Source organism: Pelodiscus sinensis, chromosome 3 (genome assembly GCF_049634645.1).
Source record: "Pelodiscus sinensis isolate JC-2024 chromosome 3, ASM4963464v1, whole genome shotgun sequence".
NCBI lineage: Eukaryota > Metazoa > Chordata > Testudines > Trionychidae > Pelodiscus > Pelodiscus sinensis.
The window spans coordinates 139,217,371-139,238,591 of record NC_134713.1 but is presented as its reverse complement, the minus strand read 5'-3'; the positions used below and the strand labels follow the sequence as shown (position 1 = coordinate 139,238,591).

General features: G+C 53.3%; 2 protein-coding genes across 12 annotated transcripts in view; one reads left to right on the top strand and one right to left on the bottom strand.

Annotated features, from left to right (window-relative positions):
• Positions 1 to 1,504: 1,504 nt before the first annotated feature.
• Positions 1,505 to 8,799, top strand: LRRC73 (leucine rich repeat containing 73). Of its 4 annotated transcripts, none has more exons than XM_075925011.1 (6): positions 1,509 to 3,039; positions 3,785 to 3,960; positions 4,986 to 5,108; positions 7,053 to 7,153; positions 7,861 to 7,972; positions 8,536 to 8,799. In XM_075925011.1, exons 1-6 carry the CDS (start codon positions 2,768 to 2,770, stop codon positions 8,604 to 8,606), a joined length of 855 nt encoding a protein of 284 aa, XP_075781126.1. In that variant the 5' UTR covers positions 1,509 to 2,767; the 3' UTR covers positions 8,607 to 8,799. The 4 variants fall into 4 exon arrangements, with proteins under 4 accessions (XP_075781127.1, XP_075781126.1, XP_075781124.1 ...); XM_075925009.1 differs by having other exon boundaries at positions 1,511 to 3,039; positions 7,861 to 8,044; XM_006131325.4 differs by having other exon boundaries at positions 1,523 to 3,039; positions 3,800 to 3,960; positions 7,861 to 8,044.
• Positions 8,800 to 16,535: 7,736 nt separating this feature from the next.
• TJAP1 (tight junction associated protein 1) overlaps positions 16,536 to 21,221 on the bottom strand; it is a 54,211-nt gene continuing 49,525 nt past the window's right edge. For all 8 annotated transcript variants that reach the window (XM_075925007.1, XM_075925006.1, XM_075925008.1 and 5 more), the window contains one exon: positions 16,536 to 20,761. In XM_075925007.1, the coding sequence (XP_075781122.1) occupies positions 19,445 to 20,761 (1,317 nt within the window). In that variant the 3' untranslated portion in view covers positions 16,536 to 19,444. The remainder of the gene's footprint in view (positions 20,762 to 21,221) is intronic.

Sequence of the window (21,221 nt, the reverse complement as noted above, 5' to 3'; positions counted from 1 at the left end):
GATTTATTTCCACCAGAGCAGCCCCAGGCCTTGGCCTCTGGGAAAACTCCACTGCACGGGTTTCTTCCATTTCTAGCTTAAACAGCAGGCCACATGCATAGAACTTGATCACACTAAACACAGGTGGCCAGAACCTTCCCAGAAGCAATTCCACTTGCAAACATCCCAGCTATGACACCTCTCAAAGGCTATGTCTACACTGGCAGCTTCTTGCGCAAGAACATCTTGTGCAAAGGTTCTTGTGCAAGAAGTCTTGCACAAGAAAACATCCACACTGCCATGTGAGAGCTGTGCTTTTGTGCAAGAGCTCCCATGGCAGTGTGGACACTCTTGCACAAGAAAGCTCTGATGGCCATTTTAGCCATAGGGCTTTCTTACACAAGAAATCCCTGCCGAGCATCCACACTTGCCCTCTTGCACAACAGCTCCTGCACAAGAGGGCTTACACCTGATAAAAAGAGAGTATAACTCTTGCGCAAGGAGCCCTCTCTTACCACGCCGTACTGTAAATTTCCTTGCACAAGAGCGGGCAGGAAGTGTGGATGCTCTGCAGATTCTTGCGCAAGAATGGCCGTGCTTGAGCAAGAAGCCGTGAGTGTAGACATAGCCAAAGTCTTTATCCAAAAAAGAGCAAGCTGTCTCTGTGATCTTGTGTCCAACTCAAGCAGCTTTAGCCCCAAGTCACTAGCCCTGGATCACATCAGGATGTTAAGTAGACCAAAGGAGAGTTGTCCTACAACACAAAAGGACAGACAGATCTGACTAAAGCAGGGTTTCCCAACCTATGGGTTGGGACCCAAATATGGGTCACCACTACATTTCAAAAGGGTCACCAGATGTCTCCCCAGGTGGCTCTGAAGGAGCTATTCACACATTTTTTGAATTGCCCAGGGTCGCCAAGTCTTCCTGAATTGTTAAAACGGGTCCCCATCTGGAAAAGGTTGGGAACCGCTGCACTAAAGCCAAGGGCCTCAGCAGCCACCTCCTTTGCAACTCCTCAATCAAATAAGAGAAAGTGCCTAGTCATCAGGACCCCAAACCACTATTTGGAAGCTGTTGCGGCAGCACAGATTCCCAGAGGGCAGGCCCCCTCTATTTTAACCCTTGCCTTGGAGGTATTGCGATCCAGTGCTCTGGGGCATTTTACTTATATCCCTGCCACAACAATATTACAGCACCCATCCACCACAGGCTTGGAAATTGGGTCCTTTTTACACACCTCGCCCTCCCAAATGTCTATGGTTTCCTGGCCCTTTGTCTGGGTGCTTCAGACAAGGCTCTGTTAGTCCCATGGCTCCCTGAAATATCCCCTCAGCCTTGGAAATCCTGTGACTCTGTCACTTGGGCCGCTGCCGTCTCTGCCTTCCCGAGCTCAGCGCTAGTTGCACTGGAGACCTGGCTCTGCATCGTTCTCCTCCGCCTCCCATTTGGGCGGGAACCTGAGGCTTCCCAGAGGTGTCTGAGGTACAAGGCCTCCGCCTGCCTTAACTACGTTTGCGGGAGAGGGGAGGGGCGTATCCCACACCCGAGTGCAGCCAGGTGGCCCTGAGGAAAGGGTGGGCGGTCCCAAGCCTTCCTACGTCCGCAGCCAAGCACCTGCTGCCCCGCACCCAGCAGGCTCCGCAGACGCTAGCGAGAAGCGGCGGGGGAAGGAAGGTGGCCCCCGCGGGGCCAGGCGAGGCAGGAGGCGGAGACTTGCTGTGACAGTCTGTGGCTATAGGAACCAGCCGGGCCGGCCCCCAACAAAGCCGGCTCCCGGGGGAGGGAGGCAGCAGCCCGAGCCCTACAGCTGCACCCTGCGCCGGTAGGAGGGGGAGGAGCAGCTCTGGCTCGGCTACACGGTGGGCTCCAGAGCCAGGTGCAGAGGGAGCCGGGCCCGGGCGGGGCCCCGGCCAGCTCCGCCCCGGGAATCCGGGTGCCACGGGAGCAGGTGCGGCGGCCGGCGGAGCCGCGTCCCCGGCTGGCTAGCGGGGGATGGGCGCTGGGCACCGGCATAGAGATGATCCGCGCCCGGGGAGGTCCCGGCCCATGATGCGGCTCTGAAGCTGGATGACAGCGCAGCTCCGTTCCCTCCCCTTCCCCGGTGTCACGGGCGCCGCGGCTGCTTCGGCTCTGTCTTCTCGTAGCATCAGCGGGCTGGCTCCGAATCCGGCGATCCGGTCTGGATATAGACCCTCCTTCGTGGTCATCCGGATCGCACGGTACCCCGTTCCGTTGCGGATTGCACACCTCTTTCCCATCCCGGGAATCGTACTCCAGCCGGACTGCACTCTTGACTCTACCCGTAACTGCATCGCATTTCGCAGCAGCTACAAGGATTGGAGATTATTTTCCTGCCTCTCTGGATCGCACACCGTTTCCTTGCACCTCTCCAGGTTGCAGAGCAGCGCTGCACTGACCCGATTGCACAACACGCCTGCAGGGCTCCAGATTGGCACTAGTTACTTGCCGGGATTAGAATTGTACAGAAGCTCTTGCACAGGTCCAGATTGCACATTATTTACCTGCACCAATTCAGATTGCTCAATAGACTTCAGCTAATCCAAACTGCACAAAATCCTTTACAGCTAATTAGATTTGCACAGCAGATCCCAGCACTGATTGCACTAATCCAGATTGCACACTACTTACCTGCACTGATCTGGATTGCACACTATTCACCTGCACCGATTCAATTTACACATTATTTACCTGCACAGATCTAGATTGCACAGCAGCTTCTGCAAGTGTCTGATTGTATTTGCTCTCTGCCAAAATTGTTAAAAAAATGTTGCCAGGGTCTATCCAGATCTCTGGGGAGACTTTATCAAGTGCTGAGATCCGGGATATTTGTGAGAGCCTGCGGGAGAACTCAGTGCGACTGCTGTCACTCCGGGGCTGCCAGCTTTCTGACCGGGATTTTGGGCGCATTTGCCGCGGGGTAGCAGAATCTCACTCCTTGGCTCAGCTCAATCTCAACCTGGGGATTGTCTCCAACATCAACCGAGTCAAGCAACTGGCGGAAGCCCTGAAGACAAACCGCTCTGTCCAGTCTCTGTTGTAAGTAGGGGAGACCTTGCTGGTGCCATGGAGATGTGCCACCCCCCTCCCCCAAGAGTGACCATCATGAAGGGAAATATCCCTAGTGAGCACATGTGCTTGTCTCCACTGCCTGGTCTGACAGGGTTGACTCACCCCATCCTCTGTTGCTTTGCAGTCCTATAAATTCATTCTTATTTGAAGGGGGGGAAAAGTTATTGATTTTAAGCATCAAGTGCCTCATCCCATGCTGGGAGGAGGTCACCTCTGCATCTTTCCCATCTGTATTTTCCTGGCATATACTCTACATTGACTCAGACCAAAGGTCCATATAGCCTAGTATCCTGCTTGCCGACAGCGGCTAATGCCAGATGCTCCAGAGGGAGTGAACAGAACAGAGATTCTTTAAGCAATCCCTCTCCCGTCGTCCATACTCTCTCCTATATTGGAAGGGGGATGCCTCTCCATCCCTAATTCCCTAGACCACCATCTGTCCCATGCAGGAGGGAGTTTTCTAAATCCCTTTTGTCCCCAGTCCTGCTTCCTCTCCCATGCTGAGAGAGAACTATCTGTTCTCTACCATCTGTCACCAGATCCCCTTTTTCCCAGTTTGTTCTAAGCTCCCTCATTCAGGAACACAGCATTAGGCATTTTGGAACTTTGCTCCTACCAGGCAGTGGTATTAATTATCTTCTTCCTGTTTCTTGGTTCCCATCTGCTGAGCCAGTCCCCTGTACCCTAAGGAAGGCACATTAATAATTCCTAGCCTTTACCTATGCAGCCTCCATGGGAGCCCCCTGACAGATGCCGGCCTAGCTCTCCTCAATCCAGCACTCTCCATCCATCCCTCACTGGTGGCTTTGGACTTGGGGGACTGCATGCTGGGTGACGAGGGCATCAATTTGATCTGTGGGCTTCTGCCTCCCGATGGAGCCAAGTCAGGTAAGCAAAAGGGTCTGCGGGGTGCATTCAGTGGCCAGTGGAACTCATATATGGCTCAGGCTCCTCTTGCTCAGAGCTAAACTTCCTTGCCTCAACACTGCTTCCTCTGCTGAGACATGCCACAAGGTTTCTCCTCCCAGCATCACTGCAGTTAAACAGTCCCTTAGTATAGGAGCAATTGCACTGGGTGAAGACTCTGCTTCCTCCTTGTGCACTTCTAAGGGGAGGAGCTGCGTCCCATGGATCATGGTTCCTGGTACAGCAGACTGTTCCACTGGCTCCATACTAGTGGGGAATGGTGGCCAGTTTGCTACTTCATGATAGGAGAATTCGAATCTGGGGAGAGGGCAGCGCAAGGCTTGGACTTCTGATTGGGTGTTAATATTTTGCACTCGTGAAGCCCGAGCAGTGATTGGTACATTTACACTGACTGCAGATCAATGCACATTGTTCCCCCCTTTCCCTACCCCCAGCACTGGGATTTACAGTAAATGCACCCCATTGGCTCCTCTGGAAATTAACAGTGAATGAGCTCTTGTGGCTCTTTTACAGGGAAGGGAATAACTATTTGCTGACTTGAAAGAGGATGAGGTCTGAGGCCTGGGCTCTGTCTCCAGACCCTCTCCCCAACATCCTAACCAGCTACTAACCACAGGCTTCCCAATAGACACAGCAGCTACCCCTCCTGGAACTCAAACTTCAGTGCCTGTCTGTCCTGCCCATCTCCCCTCCCATGCTGAGATTGATTCCATTGTATTTGCTGACTGGGGTAGGCAGGTGTCAGGTAGCCCTGCTTCTTGTGAGCAAATGAAGGGGCAGCACTGCAGGCAGTAGTGCTAATCAGATGATTAATTATAATCATTCTGTAAATCATACCCTGTCTACCAGTAAGGATGCAGGGAATTGTGAAACACCAATCCATGCCGCTTCCTTGCTGTGTGATTGGCTGAGTAGGTTCTCCTTTGGAAGGTTTGTTAACTTGTCTGTGTCCTTAGGGTGTTCTTTGGCTTCTCTCTCTTCTCCAGGCCTTAAAGAGTTAACTCTGAGCGCAAACCCGGGTGTCACAGCCAAAGGTTGGGGGCGCCTGGCCATTGCGGTGGCTCACAGCTCCCAGGTGCGAGTGCTGAACCTGGACTACAATCCCCTTGGTGAGTGGCACAGGCATGAGAGGCTCCAAACTACTAGCTTGGCAGGCTTTGTGCGAGTTTACAGTGCTGAAGGTGCTGTTTGATAGCTCTGGAGACTGAATCTAGACCAGGGACCTCCGGGGCACTGGTAGGGCAGGCTGCTCCACAGCGTCACTTCTACAACTCTGTCTCTCCTGCCCTGGGCTGGAGGTGAGGGGTAGGATGACCAGATGTCCTGATATGAGGAGCTTTGTCTTACTATACTATATCCCCCCAAAAAACAAGTGTCCCAATTTTTCATACATGTTATCTGGTCACCCTAGTGAGAGGGGAGTTCGTTCTTCATAGCCCATTCAGTCCTCTGTGCTGAGACGAGGGAGCCAGTTAATCCCACTTGTGCTGGTAGTTTGTGTGATGACACGTGTCCTGCTGGGAAATGCATGAGATGTGTTTCACAGAGGAGATGGCAGCTGCAGGCAACCTAGGGAGGAAAGACCATCCCTTCTCCGGGACTCTGGGCTTCACCTGTCCCACGGACTATGTGTTTGTCAGTCCTCCGCTCAGACCTTCCTCTACTCCCTCCCATTCCAAATCCCCTCCGCCTCCGCCACTGGTCTGCCAGATGGAAGAGTCCCTCCGCCCCCCAGTGTCTTCCCTGAAGATAAAGCATGGAGGAGAAGAGCCTGGCAATGGTTGCCATGGAAACCAATTCTCTTCCCATTTGTGCTGCTGGAGCAGGATTAGCAGCTGATGAGGCAGGGACCAGGCCATGTGGCTTTCACATCTTACCTGCCCCAGGAAACCAGGTCAAGCAGGTCTCCTTTCCCTCTCTGCCTCATCCCCCCAACACTCACCCCACCCTGGCATACTCTTACTGTGTTAAGAGTCCCTGAGGGTATGTCTACACTACCCCGCTAGTTCGAACTAGGAGGGTAATGTAGGCATACCACACTTGCAAATGAAGCCCGGGATTTGAATTTCCCGGGCTTCATTTGCATAAGCGGGGAGCCGCCATTTTTAAATCCCTGCTGCTTCGAACCCCGTGCAGCGCGGCTACACGGGGCTCGAACTAGGTAGTTCGGACTAGGGTGCCTATTCCGAACTACCGGTACACCTCATTTCACGAGGAGTAACGGTAGTTCGGAATAGGAACCTAGTCCGAACTACCTAGTTCGAGCCCCGTGTAGCCGCGCTGCACGGGGTTCGAAGCAGCGGGGATTTAAAAATGGCGGCTCCCCGCTTATGCAAATGAAGCCCGGGAAATTCAAATCCCGGGCTTCATTTGCAAGTGCGGTATGCCTACATTACCCTCCTAGTTCGAACTAGGAGGGTAGTGTAGACATACCCTGACATGGTAGTTCAAAGGACTGTGATTGGTAACATGGTGCCTCCTCCCTGAGGAGTGCTTCAAAGGCACTGGCTGCCAGCAGGGCCAGCACCAAAGCAGCCATCCCCATTGGCTAGGATAATAGACTCCTGAGATCTATTCCTGGGTCTGAGAGGTAGTGAGGACTAGTGGTCAGAGCAGAATCCTGGGAGCCAAGACTTGGGTTGTATTTCTGGCTCTGAAAAGGAGTGGAGGCTAGTGGTCAGAGCAGAAGGCAGGGAACCAGGATTTCTACTACTGACTGGGGCTAATCTCTGCATTTCCCCACTGATGATGACAAAAGGCTCTTGGGTGGGTGGATGGTAGGTGCTTTTGATGTACAAAGTCTTCTTGTAAAAGAGAATTTTGCTATGTTCCTTCAAGTTCTCTGTGTTCACTCCCAGATCAGCCAATCACAACTAACAGTCTGTTCCCCACAACTTCTCTCTTTTCACAACCAACAAAACTTCACCTCCTCCTCCAACGTGCTCTTGGCACATAGCCGGTAGCACTGGGACAGGGTAGTCCCAGGATCTTCCTGGCCCAATGGCACGTGAAGCCAGACTGTGCTGACATGCCCTGGCTTTCTTCTCCTCCAGGTGACCAGGTAGCAGGGATGCTGGCTGTTGCTGTGGCCTCCAGTCGTACCCTGGAGGTTCTGGACCTAGAAGGAACAGGACTTACCGACCAGTCAGCTCAGGTAAGGAGTGCCTGGTGCTGATACAGCATCATCTGCCCCTCCGGGACATCAGTTCCAACAAACAGTGGAGCTATACCTACTTCCACCTCCCTTTCCCCCATCATGGGATGTTCTCAGAGCAGTCTCTGCACCTATAAGTGCTGCTACCATCTGTTCCTTTCCTTGGTCTGGGGTTCTCAGCCCTTGGAGGTGCTGCTTAACCCTAGCCTGAGACTCCTGGCTCTGTCTCAACTCTAGTGAATGAGGCAGAGCAGATTTTTGTGCTTCTCTGGGTCTCTGGAAATATGAGGGAGAAGGTTTGATTTCTGGAACTAGGTTTATAAATAAGTATTGGAGTTTAGGGGCAGATAGGGCTTAAGGGTTGGGCAGTTATTCCTAGTGGTTTCCTGCAGTCCTTCTCTGAGAGAATCTTGGAGGTGCCAGGGGGTGTTTGCAGGTAGAAGACAGCAGAGTGTGTGGTACTTTCCTCCTTGGGTACAGCCAGAAAGTCCTGGCAATAATCCCATCTTCTCCCCAGGAAAAGGTGGAGAGTCCTTAGTGTCCCTAATATGTTGTAGGGGGCCAGTAGAGGGCAGATAAGGAAAAAAAACTAGGACAGGCGTTATGGTGGATGAAGAGAGTATAAAGCAGCTCTAAACCCCTTTTCTATTCATCTGAAATCTGTCTGTGCTGACTGTCCACCCGCTTCTTGCTCTCGTTCTGCTCAGACCTTACTGGACATGGTGGAGAATTACCCGACAGCCTTGCGGACACTGATCCTGGCAGAGAATAGTATCAGTCCCGAGCTGCAGCAGCAGATCTCAGACCTGCTCTCTGAGGGTGAGGAAGAGGAGGAGAATGAAGCTCAAGAGGTCACAGCCAGGGAGAAGAACCCCTGGATCTGCCAGAGCAGTAAGACCTCTGGGACCCCCGAGAGATGGAGAGGAGGCTGGCCAGGGGAGGCTTGCAGGAATGAGGGTTCTGGGGTGTTTGCTTCGAAGAGTATATCACTGTGGGGTTGGTAAATGGAGAAGGTCCCATCTCATTGTGGGCTGGAATATAGGCTAGCTTCAGGTATTAAAGATCCTAAGTGTCTTTTCATAAAACTTGGGGAGTTGGCCCTAGTGTCTCAGTTAAATTTCAGATCACATCATGGTTGGCTGCTTCCCTAAATTCCCCTCCAGTCTGAATGAGGTTAAACCTCATGAGGATTACCAGACACTATATTCTGTGTCTGGCTTCTGTCTCCTTTCATCTTAGCCATGCTCCTCCTTAGCCTTCATTTGCTCTGCCTCTCTTGTCATTTGTCCCCTTCTCTCACTCTCGACTGTGTGCCCAGTGTCCACACCTATTTTCTTCTCCAGCTCAAATGTCTAACGTTCTCTCTTCCTCCTGCTCCACAGATCCCAGCTCTCAGATGGTCTTGGTAACATCAGGTCTGGGTGAGAACCTCTTAGCAGAAACAGAGATGTGACTAGGATACTCCAGCGGCATCGCTGAGAAAAAGCATTGTTTGCCTATATGTGAGGGCCATGTGCAATGCGTGCATGGAGCATGTGTTTGTGTCTGCGTACACACCACACATACTGGGTGAATGTTTATGCTGTGTGCGTGTGTGCACGTGCCTCCAGCAGGCCTGTCCCAATTGTGCAGTCATATCCTTCAAGTCCTATCAATGCCACTTTTCAGCTCAAGAGTTTTGGATCCTACCCCGAGTGAATCTACATGAGTGTCTGTGTCACATGCTCTATCTGCTGCTTGTGCTTGTCCACTTACTGCATGTTCAAATCACATGCCCTCCCCTTCCTAGCTGTACATTCCTGAAGCACATGCTGGAGGCTGTATTTATTCAGAGGTGTATATTTGTGTATAACAGATATTCTTTCTATTGCTTGTACCAGTGTCTTGAGAAGAATTTTATAAAGTTCACAGACATAGCACAACTCATAGCTGCAAGAGGCTCTGTCATTCCTACTCCCACTGACAGGGAAGGGTATTGGATGGGCTGGGAGAGGTTGATTGAGGAGACAAGGAGAGACATGTCGCAAAGGGAGCCCTGGAATCCAGTAGAATCTCCGCAGCAGAGCAATGGCAAGGGACAGCTGTGCTGGAAGCTGCCAGCTGTGCTAGCAGCAGCCATCTGAGCTGCCCTCTACTAAGGTGCCTGCTGAGCTGCAGATGGAAACCACAGGCTACAGTGGTATCAGAGGAAGCCAGCCACAGTCCCCTAAGAGAAGCTTCTGGATGCAGCTTGGCAGGGACAAGAAGTGTCCCCAGAATTTATCATATATGTGCATTTATCCAAAGAAGGTAAGACACGGATAGCTGGGGCAAGACCAAATACTCCATGTCTTGGAGCCGGTTCTGGATAGGGTGTCTGAGCAAAGACCATGTAGCCAGACTCTACTTGTCTGTCTCTGCTATCTATGACCCAGAGCTGGCTATGCGGCTGGATGGGCTGCGTAGTTCTTGGTTCTGCCCTTATGGGAGAGAGCGGGATCTTGTGCAAGTATATAGGAGGCCTGTGTGTTCCATAGCTCACTCTGCTGCTCAGAGCAGAGCCCTGAAATCTTGCCCATTGATGGTATTTTCAAAGCATATGCTCCCACAGGGAATCAAAGCTGAGCCAGGTCTTTGTAGCCCCCTATTGTGGAAGGAAATTACAGTGAGAAAGGATGAAAGCCCTTGCAGTAACAGGGGCCTGCCCTCTAATCCTGTGGCACTTGTAACTAGTTCTTCTGTCAACAGCTGCAGAGACAGGCGGAGTAAAACCCAACAGGTCTGTGCCCCTTCACATCTGAGCTCAACCTTACATCGCCATTAGAGAGCTTCAAACCCCACTAGAAAAATGAACCCGCATCTGGATGTGGCATGGAGCGCTCACCCTTCCCTCACTACAGCGAGCCCTCAGGACACGGGAGTGAGTACACTACAAGAGCTAGAAGAGCCACAAGGAGGCAGCAGTGCTCTACAGTACCTAACGGCTTGGCTGGCTGCCGGCTCAACTCTTACCTTGCAGGGCTTGTGTGTGCTGCAGGGCACTGTGTGCACTTGAGAAAGGCTTTGAGGAGGGGGAGAGAGGGGACAGGAGTGACAAGCTGCTAGGTGAGTTGTGGGACACAGCAATCCATTCCTATGTGGTTGTGGTAGGAGCCTGTCGGAGGCCCAGGCTGGGCAAGTTGATACTGGGGAGAGCTCCACAGCTCATCTGGTGTGAAAGGCACGATGGCCATGGTGTCCAACCAGTTGTGTGGCTAGTTCGCTATAGCAGAACTAGCCACACTCAACCGGCCAAATAGCCACATGTGGCTAGTGTGTTAGACATCATGGCACTATGGCAATATCAGCACATTCACTTCTTTGCTGCTGTGTGGCTGTTTTTTATACCCAGGCTGCTCCAAGTCTGGCTCAGGACTGCCTTCCTAGGTACTCCCACCAGCACTAGTGGGGCCACAACAGTACAATGCATCTATGCTGGCTACACTTGTCACCCCCCAGCCTTTTCACATGACTACACTGAATGGGAAACTGAGAGCTGCTGGCTTCCGAGCGCAACCTAGATGTTGAGGTGTTCCTGTGTGCTACACAGTGAAGTGGCTGGAGCCCATCAGTGCCCTGGCCTCTGCTCTTGCCCCATTTTGTAATCTCTCCTTCTGCCTGCTGTTGAGATGAAATTAAAGGAAGGCATCACAACAGTGAACTAGCTAGGACAAAATGGGTAGGTGTTAACCTGGGTCTCAGGGAAACCTAAGAGCCTTCCTGTCTGACCTTGGGCAGTCACTTAAGAGCTGGGTTTGTAAAGTTATTCTGGGTCTTAAAACTGCAGCGAGGTGCCTAGCTGGTGTCAGCGGGGGTTGGCTGCTTTGGATAAATGCCACTCGCAGCATTTTTAGAACCTTTACATCACTGAACCTCAGCCTTTCTTTGCTTCAGTTCCCCATGTGTGACACAGGGCTAAGATCAGTGCTCAACCTTTCCGCAGTATGGGAGAATCAATACAGTAAAGATGGTGAGGTGCTCAGAATATTATGGTAATGGGGGAGGCAAAGAAATCTCTCAGAAGTTGGATAATGGGGCCTCAGCAACAACCCACACACAGCTCAGGGCAGCAGGGGCCAGGGGTGGCCTGTCCATATAAGCGAACTAGGCGGTCGCCTAGGGCGCCAAGTTAAATGGGGTGCCAAATGGTGGTGCAATATAATTGAGGGGTTTGGAGGTGGGGGTGCCGATTGCATGGTTTGTCTAGGGTGCCAGCTGCTGGCAGCTAGTCTAAGGCCGCCCCTAGCAGGGGCCTACCCTGTAGAAGCAGGCAGGGTGTGAGTATCAGCACCTATCTTTCTCAGGAGAGAGCTGGAGAGAAACAAGCCTGTCTACAAGGAGGGGCCAGAGGTTACAATTGGAGGCAGGCAGTTGCAAGTTAACTGTGTGTGGCTTCTCCACAACAACACTGCAGGTTTGATGTGTCCATTTCCCTTCAGAGCCCCAGCTGTTGCCATGTGATGAAGCCCGAATATGCCTATTGATTGCTGATCAGTGTGCAGTCCTCTATACGAGTGGGTGGGGGGAGCCCAGGCTGCTGAGAGCCCAGGCAGCAATGCAAAATGTTTGTCATTGCCCTTGCAAAAAAGCATTGCATGAGGTGGGCAACTGTGTTACTGCAAAGCGGGCAGGCTTTTGAGAGGTAGGTGGGAGGGGACGTAGGAGAGGCAGGATTTGCACAGTAGAGAATGCAGCGTGCACCCAAGTAACTGGGAGGTCATATGCTTAGGTTCTAGCCAGATTCTTGGAGAAAGGATGGGCTTATTGGTAAAGTACAGGACTGGGATTCAAGGCTCCAGGATTCTAGCACTAGCTCTGTGACCCTGAACAGAGTCTCAGTTTGCCTCAGTTTCCCTGCACCTTGCCTTAGTTTCCCCATCTATAAAAGTAGAGTCTCAGGGTCATTTCCTGCACTATCCTTGAAAGATGCTGCTGTATAAAGTTTGTGTATTACTGTAGGTCAGGAGAGTATGTAACTTATGGGGGAGATGTAACAAACAGTGCACTCCTATACAGTATCCTCAGGGATCCATTGTTTTAAATGACTGTATGATTTGTGTTTGCCTCCAGGAACTAACCCCAGGGGGTGCGGGATTAAGGTAAATCAAGGCAAACCCTACCAAGGTATCACTGCCTGCCAAAACTCACAAATACTAGTTCAAATAAGGTTCTTCACAGACCAGTAGACAAAGAAGAGACTTTTGGATAAATAGCCTAAACTTGTATTGACTCGGGATCTTCCTCCTGATCCAGCAAAGGAACTGGCCCTGCTGTCCAAGAGAGGCCCCTGGTCACTGTGGAAGGGCTGACACCTATCAGTGTCAGGGTGATTGCTCAAACTTTTTAGCATATGTGTAGGGGGTTTAAAATGCTTTTTTTCTGGAATACTTTCAGCTTATGAATGTGCTTGCTTCCCAAGAGCTGTGTGGTAATGCCCAACTGCTGGCTATACCACTGTTCAGAGCCTCAGAAGAGAGAGCCAAAATACTGGCCTTCTAGGCAGCCTGGCTTGTTGGAAACATCATCATGCAGGCTTGAGAGAAATCCCAGTCAGGAGGGCCAGAGACATGGATCTCCACCCGAGAGAGGTGAGGGCTAGAGTGGGGTCTCTTGGATGACTACAGACCTAAATTCCAAAATATCTGCAAAGCTCAAGCTCCTCCTGTGGAAGGTGCAAGACACAAGCTTCACACCTTCTCACATTAGCAAAAAGGGCCCACATGCTTCTGTTCCTCTCCTCCCCTCAGCCCACAGTAAGTCTCCCTCAATTCCTTCTCTCTTTCCCCCTCCCCCCCAAAAAAGCAGGATGGGCAGTGGTGGGTTATCCACCTCCAGATGAGGCCCAGGGACAGTGCCTTGATAAACCATCTCTCATTCCCCAAAAACTAAGCACCAACTCTATCAAACATGGCCTATGCCAGGCCTGGGCAAAATACGCTCCGTGGGCTGCCAGATTCCCTGCCTGCCCCCCACGATACTGAGAGAAGCTGCAGCAGGGCTCTGTTTGAACAGTGTGAGCCTTCACATGCTGCTCCTGCCCCCAGCATACCACCATTGGCCAGTTTCAGTGGAAGGCACCCTTCCCCACACCCCTCAGGCTCCTAGCTGTTCAGAAACCACATGGTCCTGCAGCTAAGTGTAGGGGCGGGGCAGGCAGGTAGGTCTGCTTTAGAAGACTGCTGGCTGGGAGTCAAGCAAGTAAGTCTCCCAGACAGCGCCTGCCTCTGATACCCCAACCCTTTGCCCCCCTACCCTACATAACCCAAACCCCTTGCCTCCTTTCTGCCTCAGATCACAACCCAAATGCTCTGCCCCTACCCCCTGCCCCTATATCCGCTTCCAGATCCTGCATCCCAATCCTCTGCTCCATGTCACAACCCAAACCCTCTGCCCCTCCTCCTGCACCTGCTACCCCACATAACGCAAACCGCCTGCCCCCCACTTCCATATCCCCTCCCAGATCCTGCCCCATGTCACAATCCAAACCCTCTGTCCTCCTTCCTGCACCCACATCCCCACCCAGATCCTGCACCCCAATCCCCTGCCCCAGGTCACAACCCAAACCTCTGCATCCTAGTCTCTTAATCCATGTGACACAAGGTGGCACTGCCCCGCACTGCGGCTAAAGGAGTTCAGTTGGCCCTGGGGGCGGAGTGGACCCCCTCCCTGCAGCCCTGCTGGGCATGATCAAGAGTGATGCCTCAGATAAAAGCCAGGGAAAGCAGGCAGTTGGGGGAGGTAGCCAAAGGAGGCAGGAGCACAAGAGCTGCCCCCCGTCTCCCCTGAAGCCAGGCCTGTCATCACCACCACCTCAGGAGCTAGGCCTGCTGATGCAGCTGCCTAGGAGCCACATCACTAGCCACAAGCCCGGGGATGTAGCCTCAGTTGGGGAAGAGGTAGGAAGCAGCCCAGGGTGAAGGAAGGGCCTCCAGGAGGTCAGCGTGTTCCAGCAGACATCCCCGCCGACCAGGCAGTAGATATTTTCACTACCAACAGGGCCCTGGGCTGGGACTTGGTGGAGTGGGAGGGCCCGGGTCTCCCTACCTCTGCAAACCCTCCCCCCCATAATCCAGCCTCCTGGACCGGGAAAAAGCCTTGACTTTAGAAACTAGGCCGGAGGGCCATATAACCCTGGATCGAGGGGCACTGAGGCCAGGCCAAAGAGATTGTGTGTTCCCAGAGCCAAGGGGGAATCTGCTCTGGGACTGGAGCCTACCCCATCACACCATGTCACAACTTCCTCCTTCACTCAAACTCCCTCCCAGAACTCTCTTCTACATGCCAGTCCATTATTGCAATCTCCCGTCTGCACCCAACCTCCATCCCAGGCCCTGCACCTCCTCCATTAACATGGAAGAGTGTGGCCCTTGACCACTTTCCAAATTCTTGAGAGTGGCCCCCATGAAAAATTATTGCCCACCCCGGCCTATGCTGTGAGGGAGGGTGATAGGTACCTTGGTAGAACCCTGCTGGGGAGGCAGGGCTAAGAGGAACTTGGTATAGAGCAGGCTCCCTGTGGGGAAGGCTCCAGACAGTGCCTGCCCAGCAGCATACATACAGTGGGCAAAATGCCCCTCACACCTTGTTGGAGCCAGGCAGAGGGAGATTGTGTTTCAGAGCTGGAATTAAAGGGCAGCTGCTTCCAGAGCACAGAATAAAATGATAGGAACAAAGGGAGCAGTAACCATAACTAAAATGGGGATAAGGGAGGAGAACACAGCAAGGAGGCAGCACTGGCTAAGTCCAAACTACCAGATGGAGAGGCAGGCAAGCCCAAGCCTTCCTCTGTTTAGCTATCAGGTCTTGGCCAGGGAGTTCCTAAAGTGCTCTAGAGAGAGCATCACCATGAGATCAGCAGCCCCTTTATCCCTCAGACTTGAGCAGCCTTTTCCTGAGGGGCTCACAGCATCACAAGCAATATTCAAAAAAATCACAATCCCCCCCCCCCAGACTAGTACAATTTAAACAGTGGGTTCTTTTTCTTTGCCTCTGGCTTTCTGAGCCTTTAGGTGCCCTTGGATCATATTTGCCAGCTTTTCTCCACAACCACAAGGGTTAGAAAGACACTTCTTTTAAATGAAAGCTGCTAGTCTCATCGAATCACATGGCTCCAATGTTTGGGGCTTTTAAGAAAATCACCAAGCAGCACAGTTGGCATCAAGAGTTTGGCACTGGTGGGCTAGTTAGAAAAGGTGCAAGACTGAGCCCTGGAATTACAACACAGGAACAATCAGCCACAAGAAGGTTCAGAGGTTTTCAGTGCCCTTTTCTTCCTTGAGCACTGTGCTGCTCTCCTGAGTCTTAGGGGCTCCATGAAGCTGGCTTTGGTTAAACGATGCTGGCTTTTTCCAGGACATCTATATTTTCAAAATATGAAAGCAGGACACTTTAGGCCAGCTAGTTTAGGATCACAAAACAGTCATGCAAAAGCACCCTTGATAAAAAGTGTGCCCCTGTTGGTACCACCAGCTTCTAAGTCAGTGACATGCAAACTCTGCTAGGAGCGACAATAATTCCAGAAACTTAATGGCCTGAATGAAACTGAACACCTGACAACATTCACCATGAGCAATGGAGCAGCTCCCACAGTATCTACGCTCATCTGACTTCTCCTCGGTCCATCACTGTTCACCAATGTGAATTCTCCATCCATTGTCCTGTTGCTCCATTCCTGGTGAGTGCCAAGTAGATTCTCTGCGTAACGAGACCTCTTGAACAAACAGGCTACGTCTAGACTGGCATGATTTTCCGGAAATGCTTTTCCGTTAAAAGCATTTGCAGAAAAGAGCATCTAGATTGGCATGGATGCTTTTCTGCAAAAGCACTTTTTGCGGAAAAGCATCCCTGGCCAATCTAGACGCGCTTTTGCGCAAAAAAGCCCCGATCGCCGTTTTCGCGATAGGGGTTTTTTTTTGCGGAAAACAAATCTCAGCTGTCTACACTGGCCCTTTTGCGCAAAAGTTTTGCGCAAAAGGGACTTTTGCCCGAATGGGAGCAGCGTAGTATTTCTGCAAAAAGCATTGATTTCTTAAAGTAGGAAGTCAGTGCTTTTGCGGAAATTCAAGCGGCCAGTGTAGACAGCTGACAAGTTTTTCCAGAAAAGCGGCTGATTTTCCGGAAAAACTGGCCAGTCTAGACACAGCCATACAGTGTAGTTCAAGTGCAGACAGGTACTGAAGGGTGAAAGGAAGAGCCAGGATATCGGCTGAAAAGATAAGCCATACACTAATTTGACCCCCGATGAGCCAGGGGGTGGCAGGCAGGACCTTGTCTCCCCCCATCCCAGCACAACAGCTTGTCACAAGAGGGCCTCCAATTTGGCTCCCACCCTGCAATGAAAGCAACCCACATCCTACCTTACAACTTTTACTACTTTTAAAATAGTTTATTTCTGGTTTTAAAATATACATCAGTTTGAAAATCTCAGAAAAAACCCCACATTAGTTGTAGATTAACAGGCTGGAATTAGGACACTGAAAATTGCCCCCCCCCCAAGAGTCAATACTGCTAGACACAAGTAGGAGTGCAAAGTCTGACGCCCCATGGATGCAGCCCAGAAGCAGGTTGTTCCTTCTCTCCTGGCTGCACAAAAAATTCCCCTCAACATTCCTCTCGTGGGCTCTGCGGCTGCCAGGTCACCCTCTGAAGGAGATGGCACTGCAGATTCAGGGCCTGGGCTGGGACTGTTCCCCTCCTCTTGCTTCTATCCTGCTGTGATCGAGGCAATAGAGAAATTTGCCTCACGGGGACCAGCTGCTTCAGCAATCAGGGGGGTTTCATTTGGGTCTGAACCACCTGTCTGAACTGAACAGCCAACTGCAGGACAACCAGAGTCCTTGGTGTTGAGCAGGGAGGGGAAGCACCGTGTGGAGAGAGGGAGGTGGATTGGGCCCACCTACACTGACCAGGAGCAGACACGGCCCAGGCCAGTCTCAGCCAGCTCCCGACATACATTTGCAGCTCGAAGCAAGGTCATGACACACAAATGAGGCCACCAAGCCAACCAGGAGGCTTGGAGTCAAGCTGCTGACAAGGGACAGCCTGGGCCCAGGAACCCAATCAACAGGAGAGGCCCTGTGGCTGGGGCATGAAGAGGGGGTGGGAGGCGGCAGCAGCTTGGACCTCAGCACTCATGTTGCAAGGAGGCTACAGCAGAGAGGAGCTGAGCTGGGCAAAGAACTCCTCCGCTACCCAGCACTGAGGATTAGTACCTTGCAGGCTGAGGAGAGGCTCCCACCATTAGCACCAATTTTTGAGAGTCGCTGCGCTGAAATACTGAGTCCTGACCCAGCTCCATGCTGAGCTGAGTGGCCAGGAGCAAGGCAAGTGTGCAGGCAGCGGAGTGCCCAAGCCAACCCACACAGGGAGCAACCCCAGTCTGGGTGGCCAAGAGACACTGGACAGGAAACTGCTCCCTTTCACAGGCCCTGCAGCCTCCAGGCTGGGTCTGAGAGCAAAGCTTTGGCCCTGGCTGCCAACAGCTACAAACAGGAAAGGACACTGCAACAGGGCAGCATCTCCTGCAGGGTGTTTGAATGAGGTTTCCTTCTTGCAGGGACAGGCCGCACGCTTCATACACAGCTGTAACACAGGTAGCTCCTGCTTCAAACCCTCCATGGCCGAGGGAAGGGGTCCTCCAGCCCAACAGAGCAGCACAGGGACCCATGCCAGTGCTCTGGGGTATACTTTTGGGTGCAGAGGTAAAAATACAGATAGGCAAGGGCAGGTCAGAAAACTAACTAGACACCAGGGCTCTATGCCCCAAATAAAATATCTACACTAGAGACCTCTCCCCTGCCCCTGGGACACTGAGCACACAAACACTGAAAGGAAAATGGTACCAACACAAGGAAAACCAAACAAATTTCCAGCCCCAAGGGGGGGGAAGCCTCGGAAGGGCACCAGAGTCAGTCCGGGATCCAGCCAGAAAAGGGGTGCATGTGCACAGGGGCCTTGCTCAGCTGAGGTACCGTGTCTGCAGACAGAAGCAATAAGCCCTGCTCCTCAGGTCTCCTGCTCTCCCTGGGGCCCTTGCTGGGGCCCTACCCAGAGATGGCTTGCTACTGTCCTGCATGTATTGCTCTCCTGGGGTAAATTCTTGCCCTGAAGTCCGTATGGCTCCACTGGAGCAGAAAAGCCAGAATGGGAAGAGAGGGGGTAGTTCCTAGGGCAGGACCTCAGACTAGATCCCTGGGCAGACAATGGGTTGGCTGTCAGCTGCTTTGTTCATGTATGCAGGAAAAGAAAACACTGGAAAAGCAAAGGCCTGGGAAGAAGAAAAATGAGAGGAAGACCCAGGAGCAGAGTAGAGACCCATTCAAACAAGAGCTAGGCCAGTGCAACAGCGCCTAGAGACGGAGACACAAACATTCAATCTAACCCACGGCATGGGGAACCACTGCCATGGGATTCTGTAGGCCAGCCTTGCTGAGCAACTGCAGGGGAGTAGCTATGGCCCAGTCCCACAACAGAGGAACCGGGGCTCTCCCAGTGCATTGCCTCTGCGTGAGTCATGTGCTAGGCCAGGCCCATGAGCTTAGCAACAGTGATCTGCAGAGGAAGCTTTGAAGGAGAAACAGCTACCGTTGTCACCTAGTTTCCATATAGATCCACATGACCGGGGGGGGGGGGGGGGGGGGGGGGGTTAGCAAAACAGAAGTCTCCAACTCAATGCTCCTGACCCACACCAGGGGGCCAGGTGACAAGGAATACTCTCCACCCCCACCCCCCCCAGGGCCAGGTGACAAGGAACACCCCTCCCCCAGGGAAGTCCTCATGCCCCACTCATAGCCTGCAGGAGCTCACAGGGATCAGACAAGATCAGGAAAAGATTTTCTACTTGTTGGCACAAGTTGAAAGGTAAACACAGCAGCCATGGGCATCAGCCTGCAATGGGAACAGGGACATGGGTGCCAGGGCAAGGTTGTGAGCATGAGTGTGAGGGCAGGCACGGGCACCAAGGTGAGGGAGGGCATCGGTGCCAGGGTGGGGCTGCAAGACTGAGGGTGAGGGCAGGTACCGGACTCATGGCGGGCGGGCACAGGCATGGGCACGCATGCCAGGGTGAGCGAGGCCCCAAGTGTGTGTTCTACTGTGATGGGCACGAGATCCTGGCTCCTCTGGTATCAACACCAGACTAAACATAAGGGGAGAGTGAAGCCTGGAGCACTCTGGGGTGAGTGGTGCCAGGGCCACCAATGCCGTGAAGGGTGAAGCAGCCCTGGCTGGGAGGTGACTGCAGCACTGCTCTGGGGCACTGCTCCCTGCTCAGCCTCAGTTCAGCAGGTTGCCCTGCTCCTGGGCCTGTGTCAGGCTATCCTTGCGATGGAGATGGTGAACACCCATCCTCTTGGGGCTGCGGTGTGGCCGCCCTGAGGGAGGCTTGCTCCTGCATTCCCCGCTCTCCTCCAGGGCTCCCCCCGCTCTGCTCTCCTTGCTTGCTTGCAGTAGCATTTCCCTTTCCTCAGCCGGGCTCCCAGGTGAGCCCAGGTCCACATAGTCCTTGTGCTTCTCCGGTGGGGGGCTGCTGGGCTCAGCAGTAACCCCACCGCTCTCCTGGAGCAGCTTCCGAGCCTCATCCTGGGAGAAGTCTGTGCCATAGTCGGAGGAGAAATGGCTCCTGCGGGCTCGGGACTCGGTGCTGTCTGTGTCCACACTTGAGTCCCGACTCACGGTCCAGCTGCAGCTCTGTGCAGACTCCTCACCGTCTGAGTAGGCCGAGGCTGCCCTGCCCAGCTCCAGCATGGAACGGCTGAATCGCTTCTGGAGCTCGGGCGCCATGTCACGGCTGAAGGAAGTGCGGCTCACCAGCACCTGCTCCGAAGTGGGGGGCTCCTTGTCCACAAACATCCGCTGCCAGTTGGCCAGGAGGTCCTCCTCCGAGCTGGCCGAGCTAGCAAAGGCGCTGGGGATCTGGGGTGGGCTGCTGAAAGGGCTGCTTTGCGAGGAGCCATGTGCCCGAGCTGCCTTGGGAGATGGCTGGTAGGAGCAGCTGGAGGCGGAGTGGCGGCCCTCTGAGCCAGGGCTGTTAGGGAGCGTCCGGTGCCGGTCACTGCTCTCATCCTCTCCCTGCACCAGGCTCAGGGAGATGGCCTGCCGCGTGGCATAGGTGCAGTTGGGTAGGGGGCTGTTCTTTGGAATCCTCACCTTGTCCTCAGAGAACTCAATCACCTTGCGCCCTGGGTACATGGGGTGGGGAGGGGAGGGAGTGGGGTAGGGGCTCAGCTTCTCAAAGGCTGGCACCTCCTCTGACAGGCTCTCCACACTGCTCTGTGGCTTGCAACCCCCATTCTGCTGCTTCCCCACCTCCCCTCTCTCCTTCCCTGGCAGCCCCGGGCTGGGGCAGGCATCTGGCAGAGCTCCACTCATATCCACGTGCACAAAGACGTCCTCAGCCATGGGGCAGCTGCCGCTGCTGGACTTCGCTGAGTTCAGGACCAGTGACTCTGGCTTCTCCAAGACTCTGGCAATAACTGAAGTGGGCACGACATCGGATGGGGCTAGGGTATGTGCAGCATCCTGCCCAGGGCCTGGGGACCCCTGGGTGCTGTGCAGGTGCTTATTGACCATGTCCTGCAGCTCATAGGGAAGCTAGGGAGAAAGCAAGAGAGCATTAAGCAGGATCTCAAATGGCCCCTCAGCAGAGCCAGGAGAGACTGGAAAAGAGCCACAAGCAGCACTTGGGACCCTGCTCCACCCAGCCCTAGCAAACACCCCACACTTGCCTTACCCCTAACGTCCACAACTGCTCTCCATCGCCTGGGTATGGGCCAGCCACTGGCATGTCGCCCTCCCCATCCTCAGAATAGGCCTGCCCCACAGGAGGAGTTAGAACTTTCCCAGCTCTAACTTCCGGCTGCAGGATGCTGCTGCTCTCAGAGCACAGGGGCCTGCCCCACACCTGACCGAAGGGCCCCATTCGGAAGAGGGAGCGAGGGAAGACTGCTCACAAGCCTTAGGCCTATGGCTTATGAGTGTGGAGCTGAGGCCTAGCTGGGGTATGCTAGGCTAAGGGGCTATTGATCAGTGGAAAAATCAGCTGGTGGTTGCA

What these genes read in the sequence shown, in the direction of transcription:
- LRRC73 (XM_075925009.1), top strand. Translation starts at nt 2,768, where the DNA reads ATGTTGCCAGGGTCTATCCAGATCTCTGGGGAGACTTTATCAAGTGCT. An exon ending in TCCCGATGGAGCCAAGTCAG is followed by an intron (nt 3,961 to 4,985) that starts GTAAGCAAAAGG and finishes TCTCTTCTCCAG; the next exon opens with GCCTTAAAGAGTTAACTCTG. An exon ending in TTACCGACCAGTCAGCTCAG is followed by an intron (nt 7,154 to 7,860) that starts GTAAGGAGTGCC and finishes CGTTCTGCTCAG; the next exon opens with ACCTTACTGGACATGGTGGA.